Below are 17,502 nucleotides of genomic sequence, written 5' to 3'. Positions count from 1 at the left end.
CCCCACAACAGAAAACGCTTATTTGACAGTTTCTGCTTCTCTAAATCTTTACAAATACTTAATATAACAGGCCTTAAGAAAAAAAAATCTATCTGGTGCTGCTTGGTTTAATTTTCATTTCCAGGATATACAATGAGGTTGAATATCTTCATAAGCTTGTCTGCTATTCTTGGAGTTTTTCTCCTAATTTTAGAATGAGTTTGTCTAACTCCATGAAAATTCTGATTGGTATTTTTATTGGAATGACACTGAATTTATGATTAATTGGAGAGAACTGGCATTTGATATTACAACTCCTCATCTATGAAAACAGTATTATTTTTCCATTTATTCCGATCATTTTTCTACTACTATGTTAAATTAACCCTTTCTACAAAACATTAGACCAAACCCTAAAAGTCAAATGATCAAGACATTTCTGCTCAAGAATCACAATAAAAAAAACTGGAAAATGATTATTTAAAATTCACAAAAGCAGTGTCTGGGGTCTTAAAAAACTAGCAAGCGGCCATCTAAGATGCATCAATTGGTCCCAACCTCCTTGAATAAAGGCGGATGAATAACACCAAAGACACAAGGAAAGTATTACCTCAAGAGACAGAAAGGGCCACATAAACCAGAGACTTCATCAGCCTGAGATCAGAAGAACTAGATGGTGCCTGGCTATCACAATGACCGCCCCGACAGGGAACACAACAGAGAGTCCCTAATGGAGCAGGGGAAAGGCAGGGTGCAGAACTCAAATTCTAGTAAAAAGACCAGACTTAATGGTCTGACTGAGACTAGAGGAACCCCAGAAAGCACCGTCCCCGGACTCTCTGTCAACCCAAAACTAAAACAATTCCCGAGGCCAACTCTTCAGACAAAGATTGGACTAGACTCTGGGACATAAAATGATACTCGTGAAGAGTGTGCTTCTTAGCTCAAGTAGATACATGAGACTAAATGGACAGCTTCTGTCCAGAGGTGAGATGAGAAGGTGGAGAGGGTTAGGAGCTGGTTGAATGGACGTGGGAAATCGGGTGGAAAGGAGGAGTGTGCTGTCACAGTACAGGGAGAGCAATTAGGGTCACATAACAGTGTATGTAAAATTTTTGTATGAGAGACTGACTTGAATGGTAAACTTTCACTTAAACTACACAATAAAATAAATAAATAAATAAAATTCAATTCACAAAATCCATATACTGTGTGGGTTTGGGGGTTATAACAAATATAATAGATCATAGTCAATGCATGGAATCATTTTTTTTAAATCTAGCCACCTGAAACAATACTTCAAGATGTAGCTTATATCTCACCACATTCAGAAAGTCTTCTCTGATCATTCACCCACAGTATGTAACCTTATCTTTGCATCCAAAATTACTGAGGTCTACATCAGAAGGATGCAAACTGGCAAGTTATAGGCAATATAGGCCTGCTTATGTGCATAGTTTGGCCTACACTATGTTTCTTATAATGAAAACTGGAGATCAAAAAAAATTACAGAGGGATCACAATATAAGGTTCCGGACAGAGCTGGAGAAAAATACAGAACAAAATTCTAACTCACAAAAAAAGACTGACTTACTAGCCTGACAGAAACTGTAGAAACCCCAAGAGTATGGCCCCCAGACACTCTTTTAGCTCAGTAATGAAGTCACTCCTGACGTTCACCCTTCAGTCAAAGATTAGACAGGCCCATAAAACAAAATGAGATTTAACGGGCACACCAGCCCAGGGGCAAGGACTAGAACGCAGGAGAGGATAGGAAAACTGCTAATAGGGAACCCAAGGTCAAGAAGGGAGACTGTTGACATGTCATGGTGTTGGTAACCAATGTCACAAAACAATATGTGTACTAATTGTTTAATGAAAAGCTAGTTTGTTCAGTAAACCTTCATCTAAAGTACAATAATAAATAAATAAATAAATTATAGAGTATTTCATACAAAAATCACAGGATTTCTGACTTTGCTTTAAAACTTACAGGTTGTATGTCATTTTCACTCAAGGTCCCAGCTAAGACACATAACATCTCCATGCTTCCATGATTACCAGGGCAGACAAATCACATGGTAATTCTTAAAGCTTCTACCTAAAAGTGACACGTTAACTTCTACTCACATTCCATTGGTCAAAGAAGATATGTGGTCAGGCTAACTTCAGAGATGATGGAAAAGTAATGCAACACTACTCACAATAGCCAAAAGGTGGAAACAACCTAAGTATCCATCAATAGATGAATGGATAAACAAAATGTGTTACATACATACAACAGGATATTACTCAGCCATAAACAAAAACGAAATCCTGATATATGTGACAGTATGGATGAACCTTGAAAACATTATGCTGAGTGAAATACAGTCAGTCACAAAAAGATAAACATTGTATGATTCCACTTGTATGAAATATCTAAAATAGGTAAATGTATAGACACCAAAACTCATTAGTGGTTACCAGGGAGAGAGGGAAGGGGACTGGGGGAGTCAATGCTTAGGGGACACTGAGTTTCTGTTAAGGGTGATGTCTTTGGCCTTCTCTGTTCTCACCATCAATGTCCTAGTTCAGGGGCTGGCAAAGTTTACCAACCCTGGGCCAAATCCAGTCTGTTTTTATAAAGCCAGAGCCTTATATTTTTTAAAGAATTGTTTAAAAAAAAAAAAAGAACATGCAATGGAGACCTCTATGTGGCCCACCAAGTATAAAGTATACTACCAGGCTTTAGTTCAAGTCTCCATTATCGTTTATCTGGACAACTCCAACAGCCTTCTAGTTGATGACTTTGCCTTCAATCTCTTCCCCTCTTCCTATTCTCCAAACCACCACTAGAATTACTTTTTTAAATCATAGACTGAATCAACTCACAACTCTGCTGAAAGAAAACAATCTTCATGAAACTACAACGTCTATTAAAAAAAAGTAAAAATCACTTTTCATAATCTACATCAAACTCCTTTACCAGCTTCTTTTCTCACTATTTCCCCCACATCACCTATTCTCCAGCCTTCTGAATATGCACATATTTCAAAATAGAGCTCAAACCCAATCTCCTCACTTCAGTCTCATTTTCCCTTCTCGTAGGAAAAATTAAGCACTATATACTTAAAATCACATTATTTACAATGAGGTCTTAGAAAGTAGTTAATATGTTCCAGGTACTTGAAGCATAACTGTTTGTGTGTCTACTAGAATGTAAGGCCCCTGGGTTAAGTAACCACATTCTTGTTTATCTTGGTGTTTCCTGCAGCATAAAACCCAACACAAAAAATCCTCAAAGTACTGACCTAACAAATTTTACCTCACTGACATTTTACCTAAGTTTCATCTATTTTTAAGCTTACTCTGACTGCTTCCGAAGCGAAAATGGACCCAGAGACTTAGACTAAAACTTTTAGAGACTGGAGGCTATGCTTTGGCTAGTTTTATCTCTTGAGTTGTCTTTATTGCTTTTGGAAACAGTTCAGTTGCCAAGATGTAAGTTGGAATAAACAGTCATAAAGACAAGTGGCCAAATTAAAGCAATAAATATTTTTAATACGATCACCTCACATCTTTTAGTAATTTCAATTTTGTAAGCACTTTAGCAAAGTGAATAAAGAAATACATTTGAATTTTAAAGCTATTAATTTACAAATTCAATAGTTTTAATAAAACGTCTGTTTGTTTCTGCTTCCACAACAACTGCTAAGTTATACTTAAGTTAGAGATTGTGGAAAGATTCCTTTATTTTAGACTATCATTTTTCTCTTATTAACATTAAAAAATGTTTTATTAAAAAAGAAAATTAAACTTTAAGTTGTTCTGTAAGTATGAACAACATAATGAAGAACTAGGAGAAAATGGCTGGTAACAGCTAATGAAAGAAAAAGTTTTAAGAAACATGCTGTTAACTGTAGAATATTGAAGTTTAGTGAAAACTAGAAGTAGGCCAATAGACTTGGCAATTTGAGCAGGTTTGGTATAGCAGTGGAGAAGAAGGCCAGAACATAGCCTCATGAGAGTGAATGATAAACAGAATATGTAAGTACAAGCTATTATTTCAGGAAGTCTAGAAATAAATGGAAGAAAATGGTTAATGGCAGGAAGCAATGAAGCCTGTTTTTGTACACAGGGGAGTTAAACATCTTTGTAGGCAGAGAAAGGAACCTTAAGCAAGAGATAAGCAATGTTTCAAGAGAGGATAGGATCAGAGAATAAGTGAAATAAAAGTGAAAGGATTAGTCTTGGAAAAGAGAAGGGTTAGTATGGGCAGAGACACAGTTCTTTTTTATCCACTGGCCCCACCCTAACTCTGAAATAAAACAAATGTGGCCAAAAGACCCCAAATATAAGGAAATGTCAGTATCAATTATATAATTACAACTATATGTATGTAATTATATATATATATGTGTTTATATCAACTGATCCTGCTTTATACCCAGATACTGGATCACGTCTCTTTGAAATAGGATACAAAAAATAAGCAGCAAATAATGTTCCAAGAAAATACAACTGAAATATTCCCGCACAAATAATGAAATAAAGGGTGAAAATGAAATACTGTTTAAGCCAAAAAAGCAGCTGCTAAACACTGTTATGAAAAGTCAGTCTTGGAGCATTTGTTTCATCAAAGTTAGGCTATCTCCATACAGAATGATTTAAGATGACCCATTCACTCATAAACTATCCATGATTCTTTCTTCAACCAAGAAACGAATTTTTGAAAAGGGGCAAAAGTTTATTTAACTCTTAAGCCTAAGTAATTTTAAGGGACTCTCAAGAAATTATTAGGACTTTACCTGTTCTGCTGCTATTCCCATGTTTTAAAAGGACAAACTTTGAAGCTTATCAGCCAGTGACCTACTTTTGGGAGAATTCTGTCTTTTCCATTTCTTGGTAAGATATTAACTTTCCCCACTGATCCTTTCCTACAACTACTGGCTGCTATGCACTATCTATTGGTAAAAATAGCGATTTCTACACAAAGATCTTTGATGTCTTATCAAATATAAACAATACACTTAACATTTCATTCCTGAGGTAGATGAGTTGCAGAAGTAAAACTTTAAGTATTTGTTTGTCAAATTAGTCTTAGAACTAGAAGAAAATAATATTCTTGTAAAAAAAATTTTATCACTAAACATCTTGTATTTGACAAGGGAGATACCAGAGAAATAAGAACCCCACAAATTATTCCCTTCAGAGTTTGTCATCTAACTGGAGAGATGAAATACATACATGAAATGACTTAAGATTCTTAAGCACCATATTTACAAGTTCAAATAAGAGTACAAACTGAGGACACAAGGGCTGATTAAATAATCAGAAACCTGGAAGCGGTGTTGAATAAATGCTGTTTTCCACTTATTTAACAATGCAAAGGTTAGCAGTGATCACTGAGATTTGATGTAGCTCAATCTGTGGTCAGTAACACCATTATTTCATGTCCAGCAACTCTCCAGCATGGATTTCTAGCACGGATGTATAATTTATTGTATCTAATGCTTAAGGAGGCAGTGGTAACAGTAGTTCAGTGGTAGAATTCTCACCTTCCATGCGGGAGACTTGGGTTCCACTCCAGGCCAATGTTAGTGGAGGCCTACATGTTGCTATGATGCTGAACAGGTTTCAGTGGAGCTTCCAGTCTAAGACAGACTAAGAAGAAAGGCCTGGTGATCTACTTTCAAAACATCAGCCAATGAAAAGCCTATGGATCACAATGATCCAATCCTGCTGTGTATGGGGTCACCATGAGTTGGGGGCTGACTTGACAGCAGCTAAAACAACAGTAACAATGTTTAAGGAAAGTTATTTTGGTTTTCAAATTTGATGCAACTTCCCTCAAGAATTGTACTCAGGTACGTTTTTACCTACAATTTGCAGGTAAATCTGCAGCATCTGCACACTACCTCAGCTCACTTCTGATATTTTTAAATGCCTTAATATTGTTAAGCAATATATTTGTTGTTTACAAAAGTAGGGAAACGGTGTTGAAAGGATCAAGTTCAGAGAGGTTTAGATCTCCTGAGAGAATAAACTATACAATTGTTACAAAAATTAAGAATCCTGAAGACATAAGCTAACAGCAAAGAAACTGAGAAATATTCAATACTGTTTAACAAAACAAAAAAAAACCAAACTCATTGCCATCAAGTCGATTCCGCTCAGAGTGACCATATAGGACAGAGTAGAACTGTCCCATAGGGCTTCCAAGGAGCAGCTGGTGGATTCAAATTGCCAACCTTTTGGTAAGCAGCTGAGCTCTTAACCAACGTGCCACCAGAGTTCTGTTTAACAAAAGTAAACAAAAAATACTAAAGTCTATTCAAGGATGTAATACAGCGTCTCAAAACTATTTCAACTTTCTAAAAAGTACTATTAGTCATAAACCATGATAGATCTAATCAAAGAATTCCTGCAAAAGTGTCTCCAAAACACTGAAAATTTCATAAAGTCTCAAATAAAACTGTGTTTCTTATAGTAAATATAGACAACTTTGAATGAGAAAGACAAAGTCATTAATGGTGATACAGAAATGAAGGAAAGCTGGTAACGAAAAGGGTTCTTAAGGTGAGTTATAAAAATATTTCCAATATTAGGTCATAAAACAATACATTACATAAAAGTCTCAGGAAGGGAAAAACACACACTCATCTCTTTTGCTAATAAGCAATAAGTAAACAGAAGACTGGAAAGATAAAATGGTACAGAACCCAAAAGCAGCAGAAATTCTTCTTTAGATGAAAGCAGATGGAGTATCTTGAGATAGAAATCTATCCAGAAGCCCTTTTGACTAACAGCATGGAACAAAATAAACGATAATATTAAAATGACTGAAAGATCATTTAATTTTAAAAATATAAAAGAAACTATATTCACAAATTTAAAATAAGGGCATTACTTATATTAATCATCCACGTATCATAATTATTAGCTAGAATTTATGTTTTAAGACTACACATAAAAACATTTTTTAATGGGTCAGTTTTCTGGATCTAGCCAAGTTGCCATGTTGACTTTTTCATGTGTTACTTCTAAAGTTTACATTTTAAACTCAGAAATAAGATATTCTGCATCTCTTTTTTACTAAAAGGCAAGTCTGATAATCTCATATATCCCAAAATTTTAAATCAAACAGAGAAAATTCTTATTCCTAGAAGACAGTAAATTAAGATAATAGAAAATTTTTCCGCACGTTATTTAGTGTTGCAATATAGCAACCAGTAATAAGGTAGACTTCTTACCCTAAGGTTACCTGTGAGGTGATTTTTTTCTCTCGGGATAACCAAAGAAAGTCTTGTAGTTTACACACAAAGAAATATTGAGAATCTATATACTAACCTGGCCCAGTCCAGGCATACCTCCTCCAAGTCTAAGAAGTCTGTCCATACTTCTAGAAAACAGAAACAAAGGAAAATGTTCCTAAGCACAAAAGTGTTTACTCAATTGCTATCTATATAATTCACCTTCAGTCACTCAGTATGTCAAAAATATTGGTGGTAATTACAACACAACATCAGACTTCCTGTTAATTAACACCACATATTAATTCAAGAAGCTGTCTTCCATGCTAATTAACAGACCTTATTTTACTGCTTTGGTTTTGGGTTATCCCCAGTTTTAAAGACAAGTAATCTTAGCATACTTTCAAAACTTTGCTATCATTAAGTTAATTATATTTTCTTATTGTTATCTAATAAAGCACCTGAATGAAGAAAAAGTGCCTGAAATGCTTATCATACGTATGATTGAATTTCCTTCACTTTGTCCAGAGTGTACAAATAAAAGTCCTCACTTTTAAATTAAATTTTAACATCCTCATTAGTAAGTTCTGTGCTAATTAACTTACAGCTTGTCAGTTATCATCAAAACTACATGTGAAAGACATTGTGAGCAGATTATGGATCTCGGAATTAGCATCAAAGGCCTTTTTAAAACAAACTCATTAATCCTAAAGAAATACTATAAAGTAAACATTAAATGCATTTAAAATAGTGTTCTAGAACCTACATAGGTATTTCTAGTTATTTCAGATGTTGTGGAGATATATATCTTTTTCACTAAGGACATTCAACCATTGTTCCCAATGAGCATTTCAGCACTAATCAATACAAACAGGATTAACTTTGAAATATCAACCTGAGTTATTTTTCATGCGTGAATTAACTACAGAAGACACTTATAAGCTTAAAAAACTCACAGAAAGTATGAATCAAAGGAAAGAAATAGCAAGTATACTTGCATGGCCTCAAATACATAAAAAGGAGTAATCAAAAGATAAAAATTAATAGCTATACAATCAGACACTTTAAAAATGACAAAAAAAAAATGCTTTATCTACTTGAAAATGGCTACTATGCCTTAAAATTCCTACTCTTCCCAAGTACATGCTTTAGAAAATGGTATTACTACAAACTATATAGTAAATTAAGTGCCAGTGGATTAGTTTAGTCATTTGTCCATGTTGTTTTTCTAGTTAGGACCGCTACAGGAAATAAAACTCAGTAACATATTTGTGATCATCCCATCACTGCTTAAACATGTTCATTGAATTCTCCTAACAAATGAATCCTGTTAATATTTAACAACGTTAATATTGCAAAACAAGCCCACATATAGAAAAGTGCACAAACTGTACAGTCATAAAATTTTCACAGTGTGAACATACCCATGTAACTATCACCTTGATTAAGAAACATTATCAGCTCCTCAGAAGCTCCTCTCATGCCCCCTTACCAGTCTCTACCACCTCGTAAAGGTGGTATTCCAACCTCTAACAGCATAGATTAGTTCTGTTGGCTTTGAGTTTTGTATAAATGAAATCATGTAATTTTGTGTCTGGCTTAGTTCGTGAGATTCACAATGAATAAATTCATTTTAAAAAATGAAAACGCTAAAAAGAAAACTTGATAGTCAGGACAAAATTTCTGCCTGATAACCTTAACTCATCCTTCCAATAAAAAGCATTTACAAATAAAATCTCCACCAAATTCTCATTAAAATTTCTCAACTCAAATATAGCATTTAATACATAGCACTTTGTAAAGGCTGTAGACAGAAAAAAAAAAATCCTGTATATTTTAAAATATTAAAGACTGTTCTCTAGAATATATTACCAAAAGAGAAAAAAAAAATTGTTTGGACCATTTCAAGCTTACAAACTTGAAGAACGAATGGAAATAAACAACAGCATAGAGTATACTAGGCCAAAGTCGATTCGCAGCTGTGTTCAGTTTATCTATTTCCCCCGTGTTGTTTCTGATGACTTCACAGACTCCAGATGCTGTGAATATACATGAGCAATGTGGGGAGCAGGGGGAACGAAAATCTGGCAGGTCAAAATTGTGTTTTTAGCAAAATTAGATGTCTCAGCAAACAGAAAAAATTATTTAACAAACTAAACATTTAAGGTAAGAAAACCAAGTTTAATAAAAATACTAAAGTTTAGGAATTAAATATATTGATAAATGTTCTAAATCACACTACTTTTAAAAAATATATAGAAAGCAAATGAGACAAAAATGCTAGTTGTCTAAGTAACTTTCAAGAACATATACCTTTAGTTTATCTATCAGATTCAGAGTTTAGATGTCTGCTAAACTTGGCACATTTTCATAACATCTCTGTATCATATCCTGAAAGAATAGGTTGAGTAAAGTACATTCTTAATTCTCACCTGGTCAGTAACTACAACTCTTGAGGCGTTAAACTTCAATTTGTTGAGTTTTATAAATTTCTTCTTAGCACAAACTCTTGCTAATTCTGGCAGATGTAATTTTTCCAAATATTTTTTTTTCCTCTCTCTTAAAGAAAAAAGAAATAACATATAATTATTTTGAGAATTAAGTGGGAAAATTTTTATACCAAAAGCTTTAAAATAAGCAAAATTCCTAAAAATGAAATGGAAATAAAAATTGATTTTTAATCATGATTTCCTGAGAGTATGGAATGATCTATCATCCAAGAGAGCTGTTTACCTAGTGATTAAGCATGTATCAAATTTTAGTTTGTAAGCTTTTTTGAGCAGTGCTAATTATGTGTAAGGACTGACATTTCATGACTTTTAGTGGTCTTCCTTTAGAGCTTTTCTAGAGGTCTTCCAAAGAACAAAGAGAAAATTCACTTATTTTTTAAAATAGAACAAAATTCATTTTATTGTGCAATGTCCATTGCACACTACTACAAATCTATGACATATTATGAAATATTAGTGATGTTATTTTTTCCTGTATCTTGAGGAAAGTTTACCATTTCATCATCCTAGAAATTATTTCATCATTTCTCATGAATTCTTCCCAGTTATGCTACAAAAAAAATTTTTTAAAAACCCTAAAATAAGAAAATGGAAGAATGATAATTGCCTAGAATAATACAAGTCAAATAAATTATAGATATTGTATGATTCTTCTGTTTTCTCAGGAGCCCTGGTGGCACAGTGGTTAAGTGCTTAGCTGCTAACTGAAAGGTCAGTGGTTTATATCCACCAGCCACTCCACAGGAGAAAGATGTGGCAGTCTGCTTCCTTAAAGATTTACAGCCTTGGAAACCCTTTAGGGCAGTTCTATTCTGTCCTATATGGTCGCTATGAGTCAGAATTGACACGATGGCAATGGGTTTGGTTTGGTTTTTGGTTAGTTTTATTATTGTGTTGCCCAAAGCATTGCTTCTTCTTTCAAGAAGGAAAAAAGGATGAGATACCATCTTTGTAGTCCTTTTTTTTTTGTAGTCCTTTTTTTTTTTTTTTAGCTTTCCCTGAACACAGTTGAGAATTCAGTTTTTCATTTTCCAACCATAATGACAAACAGAAGAAAAAATGACAGATAAAAAAGTTGCACAATTATTAGAGAATCAGAAAATGAATGCAAAGAAACAGATAACAGCATTCTAGTCTGCCATATGCAGATGGGACAACCTTCCTTCCTGAAAGCGAAAGAGGACTTCAAGCACTTACTGATAAAGATCAAAGACTACAGCCTTCAGTATAGATTAGTTCAACATTAAGAAAACAAAAATCCTCACAACTGTACTAAAAGCAACCTCACAATAAACAGAGAAAAGATCGAAATTGTCAAGGATTTCATTTTACTTGGATCCACAATCAATGCCCATGGAAGCAGCAGTCAAGAAACCAAATGCTGTACTACATCGGACAAATCTGCAAAAGACTGAAAGTGTTAAAAAGCAAAGATGTCACTTTGAGGACTAAGGTGAGCCTGATGCAAACCATGGTACTTTCAATCGCCTCATACGCATGTGAAAGCTGGACAATGATTGAGGAAGACCAAAGAAAAATCGATGTCTTTGAATTATGGCATTCGCAAAGAATATTGACTACACCATGGACTGCCAGAAGACAAATCTGTCTTGAAGAAGTACAGGCAGAACGCTCCTTACAAGTGAGGATGGTGAGACTTTGTCTTATGTACTTTGGACATGCTATCAGAGGGACCAGTCCCTGGAAAAGGACATCATGCTTGGTAAACTAGAGAGTCAGTGAAAAAGACAACCCTCAACGAGATGGACTGACACAGTGACTACAACAATGGGCTCAAACACAGCAACCATTGTGAGGATGGTGCAGGACCTGGCAGTATTTCATTCTGTTGTACATAGGGTCACTATGAGTCGGAACAGACTTGATAGCACCTAACAACCACAACAGCAGTCTCTACGATGACGATGAAATTGACGGTATATGCCAGGGTTTCTCAACCATGGCACTACTGACATTCTGAACCAGCACAAGAGTTATGCATTATGATGATTATGTATCTTCAGATGACAGTATTCTGGATTAATTTTCTCAAACTGAAGAATCAAGAAGTGAACAATATATTTCTAACACCATAAAGGAAATATGATATTCTCATCCAGACAGTCATTCAATAAGGACTTTATCACATAATATTTTGCAATAAAAACCTGTTTTGCTAGAGATGTGTGAGCTACTCTTTTGTCTTTTATGATGTTTGTGCACCAAAATTTATTTGATACAGTTCATATGTAGACAAATGCTGAAGTGTCTAAGTGTATACAAAGGTGAATAAAAGGAAATAATGTAGAAATGGAATAAAAGAAGATTGGACTGATTTTAATGGGGTTTATAAATCTAAAAATAAAAATGTTTTGCAATTAGGGTGTAAAGACGGCCATCCTTGCTTCAACAATATTATGGGCTATCACCATTTTCAAAGTATTACAAGTATAAGAAGAACCAGAAGTAATGATACGCTAAGGCCTATTAAAAATATATCTGAAATCTAGAACCGATTTTCTCAAGATGGATATGTTCGAAGTTCATGCACAATGGCTGATGAACAGTCAATTACATTCAAAGGATGTTTCCCATTTCAAGCCAAAACCAAGAAAATACAGAATAAAAATATGTATTTACTGTTTAAGCTTTTATGAACATTTCTAGTATAGTTTTACACTATCCCTTTATTTTTACTTCTGTAAATTGTTCATAAAATGACTTTAAAAAAAAAAGGGCCCACTGGACTCAAAGGGTAAACGGTGATGACTATTTTTCCTGCATATTAAGGTTAAGAGCAATGACTAAGCAGTCAGAGTGCCAGGATTCAAATGCTGGTTCTAACAGTTACTAGGTCTGTTTCTTTGGGTCAATTACCTATCTCAGACTCAGTCTCCTCATCTGCAAAATGAAGATAATGATAGCATCAACTTCATAGAGTTGTTCAGAAGATTAAACAAAAACGTAAGAAACATTTAGCACAATGCTTGACACACAGTAAGCAAACAATTAATGCTAGCTTCTGCCACCAGCACCACCATCCTATGAGCTTAGCTACAGTTCATCCAACACTGACCCCCTCAATCCCCTTCCCACAATTTACCACTTAGTGAGTTTCAAAACACTGGGCACATTTCACAGTACTAAATTAACCATACTGCAGGGAGAGACTTGCATTTTGCAGAATTAGCAAAGGGGTTCAGAAAGTTAAAGTGTAATACATAAAAAAGAACACTTCTAGTTCCTGGCATTAAATGCAATACAAAAGGTCTATGGATCTAAACAGTTTTTTCTACTTATCAAAAAGTAGAGAACTCAAGAGCTCATGCATGATATGACTAACTTTACTTAAAACACTATCAGACAATATCAATAAAGTGTTTAACTAGACCCAATAAAATGTCATGCATGAAGTAATGCTTATAGTACTAACTAGTAAAAATAGTACAAGTATCAGCACTTTCAGAAGGCTGATAATTTTCTACTTTTTATCTCCCAACTGATACAATATCTGGTTAGAATCTAGCTACAGACATTAATCATGTTTGATTTAAAATAAACCAACTCTCAAATAGTTATAGGAAATGTATGGAATCATGCACAGATAATCCTAAAGAGCGGATCCTTCACATTTATCTTAATCTGGATTTGGAATGTCAAGATTTTATTTTTCTTTTTTAACTTTTCAACCTTTTCACAAGGGACACATATGTTCCAATAATTCATAAAATTCAAGCAAAATCATGAAACCTCAATTGTTCGGAGCCCTGATGGTGCAGTGGTTAAGAACTATGGCTGCTAACCAAAAGGTTGGCAGTTTGAATCCACCGGCCGCTCTCTGGAAATCTTGTGGGGCAGTTCTACTGTGTCCTGTAGGGTCGCTATGAGTCGGAATCAACTTGACGGCAGTGAGGTTTTTTTTTTTCTTAACTGTTCAGGTTTATCATTCTATTTCCTAGTTTATTTTTCATTTCATTTTTTATTCCCCAATCCATGCTGGATCTAAATAAAATACTATCACTTCTCAGACTGATACTAAATCCTTTTTAAACTATCCCGTAATTGTGATCTCACTGTATTTCTAATTCCTCTATTCTCTGATTTGTGGAAAGTAATTAGGAACTTCTGTCTCTCACCTTTTTAAGTGCCTTCTTCAGTGAAAGAAATAAAAAGAATCAATATTAAACTTAATTATATAAGCAGGATTTTGAAAACAATATTTTCCCCAGATTAGAATAGTAAGGATGGAATTATCAGAAATAAATATTGTAGTACCTCCTAATTACAGCATTCAAGTAAAACATTTACTGACACTACTTTAGATAGAGTCCCTAGGGGTGCAAATGGTTAACATGCTCAGCTGCAAACTGAAAGGCTGGAAGCTGGAGTCCACCCAGAGGCACCTCAAAAAAAGGCCTGACAATCAACTTCTGAAAAAATTAGCACTGAAAACCCTACGGAATACAGTTCTACTCTGACGCACACGAGGTTGCCATGATGGCAACTGGAGTGAGTGAACCTTGTCTATAAAGTGGTACAGAAATAGGAGCACTAAGAAACTTAATGGTTTACACTGAAAGAATTTACAATCTACCTGAGGAGGTATGACATAAACCCAAGAAAAATATGGCAAATGAAGAGACAGCAGGTTAGGGAGGGAAAGGCTCTGTAACCAGTGAGACCTTGATTTAAATCTTGGCTTTACCACCTACTCCCTATAGGTTACCTTCTTCTAGACTCTAGAGCTCATCTATAAAATAGGGATACCTATCTTGCAAGTCTGTTGTGAGAATAAATACAAAGCACCAAATACAGTGCCCAGAACATGGAAGGTACTCAATAAATGCTATTACTATTATTATTATAATCTCTGAGCTGGAAGAGATCACTTAATCCAATTCTCTCGTTTTACAGATGGGGGCTATCAAGGAATCACAAAGCAGAATATGAATTGTCAAATGAGTGCAACACACAGAGTGTATGACAAATTCATCAGTGAGAAATAACAATAGGTGGGCATATTCAGGTAAGCTTTCTCAGATGGACAATGACTGATGAAACAAACATTATTATAAAACTGAAGACAAATGCACAATTGCTTCTTGGTACTAATTTTCAAACATGTGGCTCTAAATCTAGACACTAAACACTAGGTTTATATGGCAAGTATAAAAATAGGATGAACCTATGCCAAAGATGCTGAAATTCAGCTCTTCAATTAGAACAGCAATAAATATATACAAAACACCTGGGAAAAAAATAATCTCCCAAACTCAACAGGTGAGGCTTCATTGAAAGATCATGACTTCAGAACCTTCTTCTTTTGGCAAAATTTAATTTTGTTCAAAGACCATTTCAAGACAATATTCAGGCTCTTCACTCAATACCCTTCACTAATATTATCACTTTAACTGTAGTTAATTCCGAGCTACGATAGATCTTATTCTCTTTTAATGCACACCAACCCATTCAATTTGTTTAAATCACATAGACTTTAAATAAGCCAGTTGGTAGCCTTATATGACAAGACAAAAAGGCCACCATTATGTTAATCATCTCCACTAAAATTGTGTTCAGTTCTTTTTCATTATTTCAACATAAGTAGTGACTGTTATTTTTTTGCTCATAAGCATTAAGTCAGCACCACTGAAAACATACTTTTGAGAGCAATGAAAAAAATAATCTCACACTAGAACTATATTTGTGCGCTATTTTTTAAAGTATCTTCCCTGCCTTTCCCGTGAAATCTTTATCAACTTTTGGTTACCATTTCAAGAATTTTTCATTCAGTAACTAGATTTATATTTAGATTTTCAAAAAGTTTCCTTTTTTCTTCTTTTCACAGACACAAAGTAAAGTCCCCCAGGAAAATTAAGTTCTAAGAGGCAAAACACAGTAGCAAATATCTACTTTACTGAAAACACAAAATGTTATCAATTCACGAACAACTACTCAATCAGGACAATATTGAAAGTAAGTTAGAGGGTACAGCAGGAGTAACCACACTTTCTTTTGAAGAGTTTCAAGGTTAAAAATAAGTGCATTTCCTAGGGTTTTTTTTGTTTGTTTGTTTGTTTGAAAGGAGTTGAAAAACTAACACTAAAAGAGAAAAAAAGGCCAAAACCTATGGGAAGGACAAGTGACAAAACAAATATGAATTCATTGGTAATGTTAATTTTATTCTCTCTACCTTGTTTCTTCTGTCTGCCTTGAAGTTTTTCAACACAGGATCAACTATCGACAGAGCAGAGTCAAACAGGCCACAAACAGGATTTCTCCCTGTACAGGAGAAGAGGTTCCCAAGATGTGGAGAATTCAGCAGTGCAGAAAGGGGTGGAGGAAGAAGACCACATCCAGACCTGGCCCTGCCAGAGACCCTTGGCAGCCGACGAGGAGGATGAAGGCGCCTAGACTCCTCCCTGGGGCCCCGGCCCGCCAGTGGCAACTCGGTTGGGAAACGTGACTCAGGAAAGAACGGCGCTGACAGCGGCCTAGCGCGGCTACCTCCTCGGATCTCCGGGGCCTACTCTCCGGGTCTTACCTGAAGGCAGGCAGGAGACGGGAAGACGCGGTCTGGACCCTTGTCTTGCTGCCGCGGGGACGCAGCGGCGGCAGCGGCGGCAGCGGCTCAGACTTGGCCCTGCTCTGAGGCTCCGCGAACCGGCGATGAATCAGCCCGATTCCATTCAAAAGAGTTGCCCGGGCTTCTGCCGCGAAGCACTTCCGGGTTCACTGTTCTACTTCGGCTTCCGTTCCCCCGACGGCCAATTGGGGACGTTTCAGGAGTTGGGCGGGCGTCCCGGGAAGAGCGCACAGCCAGACGGCGCGGACCGCCCGGTGCCTTCGGTCTCGGCGAGGGGGGGTGGAGTGGACGTGGGTTCCGAGACTTCTTCGACACAGTGGAAGTCCTTCTATTTCTGATCCCACCTTCTTCCTATCACCTCCGCGCGCCCCGGCTGTGGCTCAGATCTGAGGCGTCGGCCTGCCTGGTCCCAGAGGTGACTAGCCAGGTTATGGAACTGCCAAGATTGGGGAGCCACGAACCTCTTTCATTTTGGTATTCACCACCAGTAGGGCCCTCCTCAAAAACTGATAGGTTCTTTCGAACCAGACTTAATTTGATCATCTGAGAAGCAGAAAAGCAAAGGTGAGGTGGGGTTGCAGGGGAATCGGTCAAGACATTCTTTAGCCTAGTTTACCTAGCTTCTTCCTGACGTTACACTTCCCAAGGACTGGATTTCAAGGAAAACTAACCTTTCCCAAATTTAACTAAAGCCACTTATTTTGTAGGGCTTAAAAAAGAATTTATTCACGTTTCTCCTTGTAACTGTCAGCAACAACGTTTTACCCATTACCTGCTGTGTGCTAGATTTTTCAGAGAACAAAACTGCTAAAGAAATAACTATTGACAAGTTTATATCACACTCTGGGGTCAGTCTCTGTTTAGAGCAGCATGTTTACCAAGTCCCTCTCAGTATCTCAAATATGTTCCAAATAACGAGCATCTTTAAAGCATTCCTAAATCAAGAATGGTGATGAATCTACTGGATAGAGGGGAAGAAGAATTACAGCATCTGGAGCCAAAGCTATTTGAATGGCACAATTACATAAAATTTTTCCTCTCAAAGAGATTCACTTCTCTATCCAGAAAATACATAAATTATTTTACTCTTAGGTGATACTAACTATATTTGGATCTTCATCTCTACATTTCCCCCCTAAACTTGCACCTCCCCTATTTTCTTTTCTTGTTTTCTTTTTTCGGTAAATAACCTCAT

General features: G+C 35.9%; 1 protein-coding gene across 1 annotated transcript in view; it reads right to left on the bottom strand.

The window, feature by feature from the left end:
* Window positions 1–16,440, bottom strand: part of PSMD14 (proteasome 26S subunit, non-ATPase 14) — a 119,341-nt gene extending 102,901 nt beyond the window's left edge. The window contains exons 1-3 of the mRNA XM_023730459.1: window positions 16,266–16,440; window positions 9,647–9,773; window positions 7,312–7,363 (exon numbers count right to left, since the gene is read on the bottom strand). Of these exons, the coding sequence (XP_023586227.1) occupies window positions 7,312–7,359 (48 nt within the window). The 5' untranslated portion in view covers window positions 7,360–7,363; window positions 9,647–9,773; window positions 16,266–16,440. The remainder of the gene's footprint in view (window positions 1–7,311; window positions 7,364–9,646; window positions 9,774–16,265) is intronic.
* Between the last annotated feature and the right edge of the window lie 1,062 nt (window positions 16,441–17,502).

Source organism: Trichechus manatus, unplaced genomic scaffold (assembly GCF_000243295.1).
Source record: "Trichechus manatus latirostris isolate Lorelei unplaced genomic scaffold, TriManLat1.0 scaffold00036, whole genome shotgun sequence".
Classification (NCBI taxonomy): Eukaryota; Metazoa; Chordata; class Mammalia; order Sirenia; family Trichechidae; genus Trichechus; species Trichechus manatus.
The sequence above is the reverse complement of the archived record's forward strand: the minus strand, read 5'-3'. Positions and strand labels throughout refer to the sequence as shown.